The sequence below is a fragment of the Pongo abelii genome, chromosome 22 (genome assembly GCF_028885655.2).
Source record: "Pongo abelii isolate AG06213 chromosome 22, NHGRI_mPonAbe1-v2.0_pri, whole genome shotgun sequence".
NCBI classification, from domain to species: Eukaryota; Metazoa; Chordata; class Mammalia; order Primates; family Hominidae; genus Pongo; species Pongo abelii.
Window position 1 is genome coordinate 28,193,634 of NC_072007.2, and position 13,622 is coordinate 28,207,255.

At 35.2% G+C, this 13,622-nt stretch overlaps 1 protein-coding gene across 1 annotated transcript in view; it reads right to left on the minus strand.

Moving 5' to 3' along the window:
- The window catches only part of TMPRSS15 (transmembrane serine protease 15), a 136,969-nt gene extending 124,725 nt beyond the window's left edge, over positions 1-12,244 (minus strand). The window contains exons 1-3 of the mRNA XM_024239482.3: positions 11,937-12,244; positions 6,640-6,770; positions 6,317-6,384 (exon numbers count right to left, since the gene is read on the minus strand). Coding sequence (XP_024095250.3) covers positions 6,317-6,384; positions 6,640-6,770; positions 11,937-12,081 — 344 coding nt within the window. The 5' untranslated portion in view covers positions 12,082-12,244. The remainder of the gene's footprint in view (positions 1-6,316; positions 6,385-6,639; positions 6,771-11,936) is intronic.
- Between the last annotated feature and the right edge of the window lie 1,378 nt (positions 12,245-13,622).

Here is a 13,622-nt window from a genome sequence, read left to right on the forward strand (position 1 = left end):
GGGCTGTGACGGTCTTGGGCAGCTCCACCCCAGTGGCTTTGAAGGGTACAGCTCCCCTATCCCCACTGGCTGCTTTCGCAGCTGGCATTGAGTGTCTGCAGTTTTTCCAGGCACACAGTGCAAGATGTCAGTGGATCTACCATTCTGTGGTCTGGAGGACAATGGCTGTCTTCTCCAGAGTCAGCTCAGGGGGCACTCTGTGTGGGGGCTCTAGCCACACATTTTCCTTCTGCACTGCTCTAGCAGAAGTTGTCCATGAGGGTTCTCCCCCTGCAGCAGACTTCTGCCTAGATATCCAGATGTTTCCATACATCCTCTGAAATCTAGGCAGAGGTTCCCAAACTTCAATTCTTGACTTCTGTGTACCTGCAGGCCCACATGGGAGTCACCAAAGTGTGGAGCTTGCGCCCTCTTAAGCAATGGCCTGAGCTGTACACTGGCCCCTTTTAGCCATGGCTGGAGCTGGAGTGGCTGGGATGCAGGGCACCAAGCCCCAAGGCTGTACACAGCAGTGGGGTCCTGGGCCCTATCTGCAAACCATTTTTTCCTCCTAGGCCTCCAGGCCTGTGATGGGAGGTCCTGCTATGAAGAACTCTGACATGCCATGGAGACAAGTTCGCCATTGTCTTGGCAAATAACATTTGACTCCTCATTACTCATGCAAATTTCTGCAGCTGGCTTCAATTTGTCCCCAGGAAATGGGTTTTCCTTTCTGCCACATAGTTAGTCTGCAAATTTTCCAAACTTTTATACTCTGTCACTTCTTGAAAGTTTTGCTGTTTAGAAATTTCTCCTGCCAGATACCTTAAATCATCACTCTCAAGTTCAAAATTCCACAGATCTCTAGGGCAGGGGCAAAATGCTGCCAATCTCTTTGTTAAAGGATAGTAAGAATAACCTTTGGCCCATTTCCCAATAAGTTTCTGATCTCCATCTGAGATCACCTCAACCTGGACTTTATCGTCCTTATCACTCTTAGCATTTTGGTCAAATCCATTCAACAAGTCTCTGGGAAGACTCCTTCCCGTCTTCTTCCGAGTTCTCCAAACTGTTCCAACCTCTGCTTGTTACCCAGTTCCAATGTCGCTTCACATTTTCAGTTACCTTTATGGCAGTACCCCATTCCTGGTGCCAATTAGTCTATTTTCACACTGCTATAAAGATACTACTTAAAACTGGGTAATTCATAAAGGAAAGAAGTTTAATTGACTCACGGTTCTGCATGATTGGGGAGGCCTCAGGAAACTTAAAATCATGGCAGAAGGTGAAGCAGCAGCAAGTACTTTCTTCACAAGGTGGCAGGAAAGAGAAAGAGTGGGGGAAACTGCCACTTATAAAACCATCAGATCTCATGAGAACTCCTCCAGTATCATGAGAACAGCATGGGAGAAACTGCCCCCATTCCAATCACCTCCCACCAGGTCCCTCCCTCAACACGTGGGGATTACAACTTGAGATGAGATTTGAGTGGGGACACAGAGCCATATCACCCAGTAATGAAAACATAGATAAAAGAGAGAAAGCAGGATGGTTTTGAGGGTGTACAGATGATGTGGCAGGACTGAGGCAGAAGGCTGTGTCGAGTTGGGGAGGAGAAACAGAAGGCCAGAGTGTGTTTTGGTGACAGAACCATGCAGTACACCTGCATTTAGTATGATAGCACTAGAAAAAGTCTTTAGGTATTTAAGGAGTGAGATATGAAGATGGAGAGATATTTATTCTCTAAAAAACTAGTAACTACAAGCAGGCTCAGTGGATGAAAATAAAAGAAAAAAATAATTTGATGATAATAATAAAGCATGTTCTAGTACCTAAAGTTATAAATAATAAACAAAATATACTAATAATCATGATTATTTAATAGGCTGTTTGTAGGATGTCCACAGCAATATTGAAAAAAGATTCCTAATTTTTGTTAGTCACATTATATGAGAAAATTAAATTTAAGCAGTATGAATCTCTTTCTTTTGTTGGACTAGAATGAATTTTCTTTAGTCTGTGAGCATTCCAGCCCAAAGCAGTCAAGCAACGGCTAGACTACACGAGAAAAGAAAAAAATTTTTCTTGCACTATCACACAAACTGTATATACAACCTGATATGTAATGCCTAATAACGTTAGTAAAAATTTCTTGATTCTGTCATATCTCCCCAACAATATTTTAAATTCCTCACAGCAGAGATTTTATACCTTAATCACCACATAAATTACTCATGCCTAATTTATTATTAATGTCTGTTATATATTAGTCACTTAACCCAGAGGTGCCCTTTGTAAGTAGGCAATTAAAAACCAAATAGCTTATCAAAACAGAGAGAGAGAACCAGTTCTAAATATACCAATACAAATTAAAATGTCTTAATGATGGTGGTTGAATGAGTTCTTTAATAAAAGACTTTCTCTTAATATCTGTATTCTCAGAACCTAGTTAAATGTCTGTTTCTAAGTAAGCCCTGTATGTGTGTTAAATACATAAGTGAGCAAATGAATGTATGACTACCTGAACATTTATTTAACTCTATGTTGACAGGATAAAAATATTTGCTTCAGTTTTCCAGTATCTCTTTAATATATGTTTTGTCTATTTTTTAAAGTACTCTTTTTAGTGATTCTACTCTCCCCTTGTGCAAAGCACAGAACAATATTTTATATTTTTGTCTTTATCTTTATTCCACTATAGGAGGATTTTAAGTTAGCAATTCATGTTGTATTTCAAAGCATGCTGTATCTCTCATAGAATTTTAGGGATATTAACCCTGAATAAACTGAAGATTATTTTGTGAAGATAAGGAAAATTCTGCTTTCTAAAGACTACAGAAACTACAAGAGAACTTAGTTTCTATCATATCACATTTGAAGAACTGATTTTAAAAGCCTCAGATGAAACAAACGAAAATAATATGTCATTTTTCAGGAGGAGGTAAAGAAAAAGTAAATGATAATTTTCATTCTAACCAAACAGATGTTTAAATCTTCATGTATGGCATTCTCTCTCTCTGTCTCTCTCTCTGTTTCTCTCACATACACACAAACACACACTTACTTTAATACTTTTGATGTATCTATGAACCATATAAACTGTACAGAGATACTGTAGACTCTACCTCATTCAGCTTGCCTCCAGTTTTTGCTAAAACAACAATGAGGTCGTTATGAAAAAAATAACACATTCCTACTAAATTATAACAGTATTACAATTTAAATGATAAAAAAAGCCCCTTATAGACTTCTGGATAGACCAGTACACCTTTAAATCCAGTGACGGATTCTTATAAAGGTTATTTCTCCATTCCTTTAACTCATTCCACTCTGACTTTCTGAGTATTTTTCTACACGCTAACTCCAGCAACTAGCATTGTTAATTCATAGACGAGTAACACATGCATAACCATTAAAAAGGAAAAAAATAAGAGAATAAAAAGATTGTAAACTTAGGTATTGTTTACCCTAGTCTGAGTATAGATTATCCCATCAGTTTTCTCACAAAGTTAATGAACACTTTAACCTACACAAGGTTAAAAATCAGAGTGGAGAACAAGGAAAACTAAAGGTGCAAGCATAGGGCTTGCGTGGATAAAGGTCTATGGCCATTTAGCAAATGAACACAATAAGGCACCCAGAGGGATAGTAGTCACTGAGAAACATACAGCAAACACTGCTTGGACAATTCCTGAATATGTGACTCTTTACCCTTAACTTTCATTGCTTCACTCTGTCTTGAGTACTTTTTTAATATAAAAATTAGTAGTAGAGGACAGCATGAATGTTTTAGACAGACAGACTAATGGCAGCATGACATTGGAAAAGTAACCTAGCCTCTCTGAACCACACATTAATAATTCACGACAGGCTGATAATCTAAAACTTCACAAACCCCTAGTGAGGAATGCATTAGGTGACATACACAAGTACATGGTAGTAATGGTACACAGAAGAACAAATTGACAAGTTTGTGGTGATATTCTGATTAGTACTGAGTATTTAGTTTGCTAAATGAATTGGTACACCAGGAACACCATCAGTCCATATATACTTGCCATTTTTCTTTTTAAAAATAGGGCTAAAGTATCTTAACCTTTTCAAAAATAATGTAATTTTTAGGGAGCAAAATGTAAAACATCTGAATCTTTTTAGTGTTATTATGATGCCTTATTATTTATCTAATTGAAGACATAAACCTTAAATATCAATGGACAATGTAGAAAAGAAAACTGTAATAGTTTCTATCAGACTGTCAGCTGCATAAAAGCACAAAAAATATGTAATTTTAAGGCCCTGGAACATAATAAATAATACATGAATAAAAGTAAAATTAATTAATATTCAGATTTTATAGGTCGCAGTGTCTTGAAAACCTATAGGGAGGCTGTTGTCCTCTGCTATTGAGCTTGTACATTGTGCTTTCATTTCAAATTGTGGGCTTGGAGCTTTCAGCTACCTTCAATTGCAGTGCAGCAGCTGCCTAAAAACTAAGACTTATTTACTCTCACGGTAAAGGAGTATGGAAGATGGCCAGCTGTAACTAAGGAATATTGCCGTCAGTCTAGCTTACTTAGATGTTTTTCTCCATGCTCATCTTGGCTTTCATTGTTTGTTCTCCTTCCTGTTCCAGGTTTACTGTCATCCTTCTTATTTCTGTAGAAAAAGATAAGTTTCCTTTTCCCTTGCATCTTGAGTCCACCCATCTATGGTGAAAAGCAAACCCACCCTCCCTAGAAGTTGTTATATTCTGTGGGCTCTGCTACTTTAACATTCTCATATGGAAGGGGAGCATATGCTGAATCAGAACAACAAAACTCCATTCAAACACATTCCCCAACACCTACTAGCTGTGTGATTTGAGGCAAGTTAGTTTTTTTCCAAGACTTAGTGTCGTAGCTATTTAAGTCGGAATAATTGCATCTCCCTCACAGTCATTTGGTGAGGAATGAATAAGAAAATACATCTTACGGCCGGGCGCTGTGGCTCACGCCTGTAATCCCAGCACTTTGGGAGGCCAAGGTGGGCAGATCTCGAGGTCAGGAGATCGAGATGATCCTGGCTAACATGGTGAAACAGCATCTCTACTAAAAATACAAAAAATTAGCCGGGTGTAGTGGCGGGCACCTGTAGTCCCAGCTACTCGGGAGGCTGAGGCAGGAGAATGGCGTGAACGCGGGAGGCGGAGCTTCAGTGAGTCGAGATCGCGCCACTGCACTCCAGCCTGGGGGACAGAGGGAGACTCCATCTCAAAAAAAAAAAAAAAAATTATATATATATATATATATACACACATACTTAAGTATATATACTTACTTAAGTCACAAAAGGCTTGGCCTGAAATAGAGATTCAACCAGTGAGTTTCCTTTTTGCTAGCTTGTCATAGGATCTCTGTTTTCCCTAACCTTTTGGAATATTGTCTTTCTTTCTGTGCTTTTTAAATGTGAATTATTGTGAAGGCTTTGCTCCCTTCCCTTTTTCAGCTACCCCAGGTCTTGATCAGTCTTTAACTTTTTTTTTCTTGGAATCCTCTCCCTTTGTCTTTTTATTTTTAACTTAATTTTATAAATTTACATTTTTCTTTCTTTTATATTATATGTATTTTTAACTTTCCAGTTGACTTGTATCTCTATTCCAAAAGCCCTTTGGTAGTTTGTAGTTTAGAAAACTTTAGGTTCAGAGAGTTGTCAGCAAGATTGTCAAACTCTCCTTCATAATACAACAGCAACAACACCACACAGGTCAAATTTTTTTGTGAGAAATACAAAAGCTAATTGTTTAGAAAATAGATCTTACAATAGAAATAAGAAAATAGTTCTTACAATAAGTTCCCTATGTTACAGATTCAAACATTCATAGTGTGGAATTACATCATTACATTATTAATCTAAGAGTTATTAGTTTATTGAGCACCTACTTTACTTTAAGTAATCTTATGCCCTCTGGGTACAACAGTGGACAAGTATCTTCTCTCTTGGTATTTATAGTATAAATGAAGCAGGGTGATACAATATTATTTTATTAAATGATAAGCAAGCTTTTTCCAAATGTTCGTAGCAAGTCAAACACTTTATCTGCATCTGTACCCTCTCCATGTGTCTCTGCAAGATTTTATTGTCAGTAGAGGGAAACATATTAACATAAGATCAATTATCAAAAGTTATTATTATTTGCTACTAAAATGAAAGTTTATGCTGTACCACTTTGCTTAATCCTCAAAAAATGTTGAAAAATTTAAATATTCCTCTTTTCCTATATATAGTGATGCTATTTTACAAATATTAGCAAAAAAATCACTAATTTTCTGTCAGTAGAAAATGTTTGAGCTGTACTCACTCAAATCGTAAAACTCTTGAGTTCTTATATTCATTCTTCAGATTGCTTGATAGAAAGATCTCGTCTATCTAGAAAAATATAAAAGGTTGAATGAGTATACTAAATTTAAGATTTTAATTTTGTTGAAAAATTTATACAAAGCAATCTTTATGTTCTGCTTAGAATTGGGGCAATTTTCTTCATAGTAATGGGGCTCATACATTTAAGTATCTTGGGCATATGACATTTATTCTCTAGTTGTTTCACAGTGAGAAAATGGTGTTTTCGGCAAGTAGTTAGTTAAACTATGTTATAAAATTTTAAACCAGCTGTCAGTCTCCTACCATTTGCTGAAGGTCAAAAGCAAGAACTTTGAAATCCACTGAGAGTTTGTCTTGCAAATTAGGATTATTTGTAACTCCGGATGTTATTTTAAATGTCCCTCTGGCTTCATGACTTTGTCCAAGTGCTGCACCTAGATAAATTAATAAGGAAAAAACACTAAGATTTTGGATTATGAATAGGAGAAAATATGCACATTCTGTTAAGACATAGAAGTAAAGCTCTTGCTTGATGTGTTAGCTCTGTAGTTCTTGCTTTTTCTTTGTAGTCTCATGTTTCAAAATCAGCTGCTTTCTTTCCCCAGCTGTCTGATTGTTTTAAAAGATTGGAAACTAAACTTTTTTCCATTCTTTCAATATTTTTTTTCTTTTCTTTGAAGTCTAACCCACACTCCAAGCTTCCAAGTTTTCATTATTATTGTTATTGAGATTCCTGTTGGAAGATACATGGACTGATGAACTCCCACCAATCATGGGAAGTGACTCAGGGAAACATGGTGAGAAGTGAACCATTAAAAGTTTTGTAGTTGCTTTCAGATACTTCTTGAACACCTAGCATCCAGGGACACCACTGGGTTTTGACATATGAATTGCTGTGAAGATTTCAGTGTTTTGGTTACTTTGAAACATGACTTTGAAGCTACTTCTTTCATTCTAATAATTATAAAAATGACATGCATGACCTTGTGCCATTAGCTGGTGACTGTCTTTGTTGAAGACGTTATTTAGAATGCTGTAGAAAATAGATAACCTCACTAGGCAAAAAAAATGTAAAAAAAGAAGGTTAACAAATTAAATATAAACATGGATAATAAAATGTGTCATTAAGTCCTGCATAATCCCTTTATCAGCATATTTTCATTGACACTGATTTATGTTTAAAATGAATTGCTTCAACTGAAACTCACAATGATGAACTCATTAGTAAATATAATAATAATGACATATAATTCTCACAATAATCTGGTGTGAAAAGACGTTGTTTCTTCTTTTCTGAGATAGGGTAATTGGAGTTTAGAATGATTAAGAAAATTTCTCAAGGTAGTAAAGGTCTTAAGCAACAGATCTAGAATTTGGTCATTGAAATGACTGACTCTACAACCCAGGATCTCTATATAATACATTGACACCAAACTATCCCATTAAGGGGATAATTAGAAATAATAACTCAAGCAGTGTGTGTGCATATAGTCTAAATAGCTTTAACTGCATAATTGATATAACATATTATTTATACTACTTCATTTGTATTTTAAAGACTCAAAATTACATTGAAGTTTGCATGTTTAAATGTAGAATACAAAGAAGGACTGAGGAACTACAACAGATTAAAGGAGACTAAGGAAGTGTAATAACTAAATCTTATATAGGAATCTGCATTGGATCTTAAGCTGGTAAAGGGCATTAGTGGAAAAACTGGTGAAATTTAAATAAAGTATGTGGTTCAGTTAACAATATTGTAGAAATGTTAATTTTTTGATCGTGACAGTTGTACTGTAGATAAACAAAATATTAACATCCAAGGAAGCTGGGTTATATGAGAACTCTGTACAATTTTTGCAACTTTTAATAAGTCTAAAGTGAAGTAAAAAAAGTATAAAAAATGTTAAAAGTCGTAAGTGCTTTGAAAGCCCAAAAGACTGCAAAAAGGCTCCTGAAACTGATAAATGACTTCAGCAAAGTTTCAGGATACAAAATAAATGTACAATGTCAGTTGCATTTCTATACGCCAATTACACTCAAGCTGAGAGCCAAATCAAGAATTTAATACCATTGTCAGTAGCCATACAAAAGATAAAATACTTAGGAATATCTCTCACCAAGGATATAAAAGAGACCTACAAGGATAACTACAAAAGACTGCTATAAAAGTCATATAACACAAACACATGGAAATAATTCCATGCTAATGGATTGGAAGAATCAATGTTGTTAAAATGGCCATACTGCCCAAAGCAACCTACAGATTCAATGCTATTCCTATTAAACTATCAAACTCATTTTTCATAAAATCATAAAAAATGATTCAAAAATCCTTATGGAACTAGGAAAGAGCCAGAATAGTCAAAGCAATCCTAAGCTAAAAGAACAAAGTCAGAGGCAACACATTACACAACTTCATGCTATACTATAAAGCTATAGTAACTAAAACAGCATGGTAGTAGTGCAAATACAGACACATAGTCCAATGGAACAGAATAGAGAACTCACAGTAAAGTAAAGCTACACATCTACAGCCATCTAATCTTTAACAAAGTTGACAAAAATAAACAATGAAGAAAGGACTCACTAGTTAATAAACAGTGCTGGTATATCTGGCTAGCCATATGCAGAAGAATGAAACTGGATCCCTACCTTTCACCATATACAAAAATTAACTCAAGATAAATTAAAGACTTAAATTAAGACCTCAAACTGTAACAAACCTAGAGGAAAAAAGGAAAACATCATTCTGGAAATTATCCTTGGCAGAGAATTTAGGACTAAATTCTCAAAAGCAGTTGCAATGAAACCAAAAATTGGCAAGTGGGGCCTAATTAAACTAAAGATCTTCTGCACTGCAAAATAAACTATCAAGAAAGTAAACAAACAACCTATGGAATGGGAGGAAATACTTGCAAACTATGCAGCGGACAAGGTCTAATATCCAGAATCTATAAGGATCTTAAATAATTGCACAAACAAAAAACAAGTAAACCCATTAAAAAGTGGGCAAAAAACATGAACAAACACTTCTCAAAAAAAGACATACAAGTGGCCAACAAATATTTTAAAAAATACTCATCACCACTAATCACCAAAGAAATGTAAATCAAAACAACAGTGAGATACCATCTCATGCTGGTCGGAATGGCTATTACCAAAGAATCAAAAAACAACAGATGTTGGCAAGGCTGCAGAGAAACAGGAATACTTATACACTGTTGATAGAAATGTAAATTAGTTCAGCCACTGTGCAAAGCAGTTTGGCTATTTCTCAAAGAACTTAAAACAGAAATACCATTTGACCCAGCAATCCCATTACTGGGTATACATCGAAAACAAAATAAGTCATTCTACCAAACAGACACATGCACTCACATGTTCATCACAGCACAGTTTACAAGAGCAAAGTTATGGACTCAACCTAGGTGCCCATCAACGGTGTACCGGATAAAGAAAATGTGGTACATATACATTGTGGAATAAGATGCAGCCATAAAAAAGAATGAACTCATGTCCTTTGCAGCAACATGGATGCAGCTAGAGGCCATTATCCTAAGCAAATTAATGCAGGAACAGAAAAAACAAATACCACATGTTCTCAAGCATAAGTGGGAGCTAAACAGCAGGCACTCATGGACGTAAAGATGGCAACAATAGACACTGGGGACTACCAGAAGGGGAAAGTGGGAGAGGGGCAAGGGTTGACAAACTAACTTCTGGGTACTATGCTCAGTACCTGGGTGATGGGATCATTCATACCCCAAACCTCAACATATGCAATATACCCAGATAACAAGCCTGCACATGTGCCCCCTGAATCCAAAATAATAGTTTAAAAAGAAAAAAATAGCAGTATGCGTTATGATCTCTGATGTATTGGTAAAGCATTAACTCGAATCCCTTTTTATATTTAGTTGTTCACTGTTAAACAGTATTATCACTTATAAATATTTATTTTCTATTTCACTTGTAAAATAACTAACGTTTGTATGTTTATTGAACAACAGGGATTCCAATGGACTTTCAAATGCTTATAGATCCTTCAAGTTATTCACAGCAATTAAATAAGACCAAAACAGCCATTTTTCTAAAAGTTTAATTCAATCTGTATTATCTTTTAATACTTTGTATAATTTTATAAAATATCCACACTTTTTTTTTCTTTAAAATATAGCCCGTGTGTATGTCTACAGTTTTTAAATAGACCAGGAATTATACTAAAATTATTTAATAAAACTATGGCATGTGCATTACATTCTAATTTAAACTTACTTATTTACTAGAATAAAATAGCTAACCCAACAATTGTGAATTTAATAGGTAAAACTAAAGTCACTCACAATAGAAAGATCTGGTGGCTCATGCCTGTAATCCCAGCATTTGGGGAGACCGAGGTGGGCGGATCCGAGGTCAAGAGACCGAGACCATCCTGGCCAACATGGTGAAACCCCACCTCTACTAAAAATACAAAAATTAGCTGGGCGTGATGGCGCGCACCTGCTAGTAGTCCCAGCTACTAGCAAGGCTGAGGCAGGAGAATCACTTGAACCCAGGAGGCGGAGGTTGCAGTGAGCCGAGATCGCGCCACTGCACTCCAGCCTGGTGACAGAGCGAGACTCTCTCTCAAAAAAAAAAAAAAAAAAAAAAAAAAAAAAAAAAAAAAAAAGAGAGAATTTATATGCACATATATATATAAAGTTCATCATTTTAAAAATGTAAAAAATTGTCTAAGAAAAAATAAACTGTTAATACGTAGGTTATTGCTATGCTTTCAATTTTTTAAATTTACCCTATAAATGAATAAGTGGTAAGATGGACTACAAGTTCTAGAGCTGGATTGTCTAGTTTGGAATCTTACTTCTGCTACCCACTAATAATGGGAACTCAAGCAAATTACTTCTAGTCTCTGTCTCAGATCCCTCATCTGTAAAACGAGCATACCAATAAGCTTTCATATGTTGTAGCTACACAATACATTTGAAGGTATTTTAAAAGCTGTTGGTACAAAGTTAGCTCTAAATAAGAGTTATCATTTCTTATGCTTTTTCTGTTTATCAAAGTTGCTACTCAGTTTGTGACCTTTTTAAGTCTGCATTTATATCCAAGTTATTTTATACTAGTAGAATTAAAATGGTTAGACTGATAAGAGAATGAAGATAGAAATAAACAATATTTTTTGTTAACTTTGCATGTTTATCTACTTACATATTCAACAACATATTAATATGTTTGTGATTTAAATTATATCAAAACAAAATCAGGGGCCATGAAATCTACTTGATTATATGTTGAAACCAAGATACTTATTTAACATTATTTATTTTAAAAACTACTCAGTCTCATGCTTAAATTCTGGGTTAAGTTTCAAATTACATACCAATTAATTTTCCTAATATTCTCTGAAGGGAACTACAGAGAAGTATGTGAATGCAACATAAATATTTTGTCATGAAGATTAGTTTGAAATATTAGATTGAAAGCCCAAAATAATGCATTTAGTTAGCAATGAATAAAATAGACTTACAGAATAACTGACATTAAAGTGTGTACATTCAGCGGAGAGCACCTTCAAGTGCCAACTCCACGTGACTTACCTCGTTGGGATTCCTTGATTGTCAGCCAGGACACTGCAATTAATCCAGCACAGAGCACTACCAATATGGCAAAGAGACCTGCAAACATGATTTCATAGGAGCTGAGAGAATGATGCCTAGAAGATACGCTTCTTTTTGACCCCATTTTTGGTTTTGAAGGCTTGCTAATTTAAGAACTGAAAGAGAATATAAATAACTCTACCAACTGAAGAGTAAAATCTCTCAAATTTTTGAAGACGTGTAAAGCAACAACCAACTGTCTACACGCATACCAGTCAGTGTAGGTGAGTTGTGTATGTCTCTTTGGCAAAATTATGTCTCTATACATTAAGTATCATTAAAAGGGTGGTTAATCTTTAAGAAGATATAAATGAGTAAAGATGCCTAGAGTTGTAAACGTTAACTACCTGAACAGGCCATTTGCCAAGGTGAATCAAATTAAATTCATGTTGTAAACAAAAGACATTCTATCATTTTGAGAACTATTAAGAAAAATGTGAAATTCATGACAGACAAATTAGTCACTAGGCACACGCATTTGATATTCATAGAGAGAGTTCCTAACAGATCAACCTTCTACCCTCTGACTCAGATGATTCTTAAGACACTTCTCTTATACGTTGATATAGACCTTCTAAAAATAACTTTTAGGTGCAGAAGTATATAAAGCCTAACATATATATCCTCTCTCTGTGTACATATACGTATACATATATTCCTTATGGAAACAATCAAAAGTGTTGCAAACTTTGTTATGTCACCCATGTGAAGTTATGCAATGTAAGGCAGTATTACATAAGGGAAAGCACACTTAAACAAGGCATTATATGGCTACTCTTTATGGCCTTGTGCAGTTATTAATGAATGGGAGTACCTGTCATAAGAGGAATAAAATATGTGTTTCTATTCTAAGAAAATAGTCTGGGTGGGGAAGACATTACTCACTTGCCCTGGACTTTATCTCTTTAAATATGCCAATTAGAACAAGAGAACAGGTTAAGATAATCATAGTTATAGTTGCAGATATATGCTTTATGGAAAAATCAAAGTCATTTTCTGATAATTAAATTACAGTTTAGCATTGGGATTATTCACACCATGAATAATGATGAGTTCAGGAACTTTAAAACACAAAAATTAAAACCAAATGAAACCGAATCTATTCTGAAGTAAATCAATGTGACTTTTATTCTGGTAAATAAAACTGGCAGGAGGTAAGGAAGTTTTAGATGGAAACCCCTAACACACAGAAATTGTGGCATATTACAATGGGCTAAGATGAACAGTAGCTGCTTTTCTTCTTCTTTACCCATGAAAGAAAAGAATTGCATGTTGCCCTCAAACTCAAGAATTTTTGCTGATAAAAATAGAATTATGAGTAAACAAATATATGTCATTGAAAATATTTATATTTTTGGCTAATTGACTTAAATAGATATATGAAATATATACATGAAACCAGAGACACCACTTATGGACTTGGGAGAAGTTTATTTTATTTATATTCTAGGGGACAATTATAATAGGCCAGACCCTCTGATAAAATTGGAGCCTACAAAAAGTGCCTCTTGAATTTGGAAAGCCAAAGTGAAAGCACAATGACTGTTTTCTTTGTACGGCTAGTGCAGAAGCAAACCCTTTTTAGAATATCATATAGAGCTTTAAGTTACATTTCTTTTGACTTTA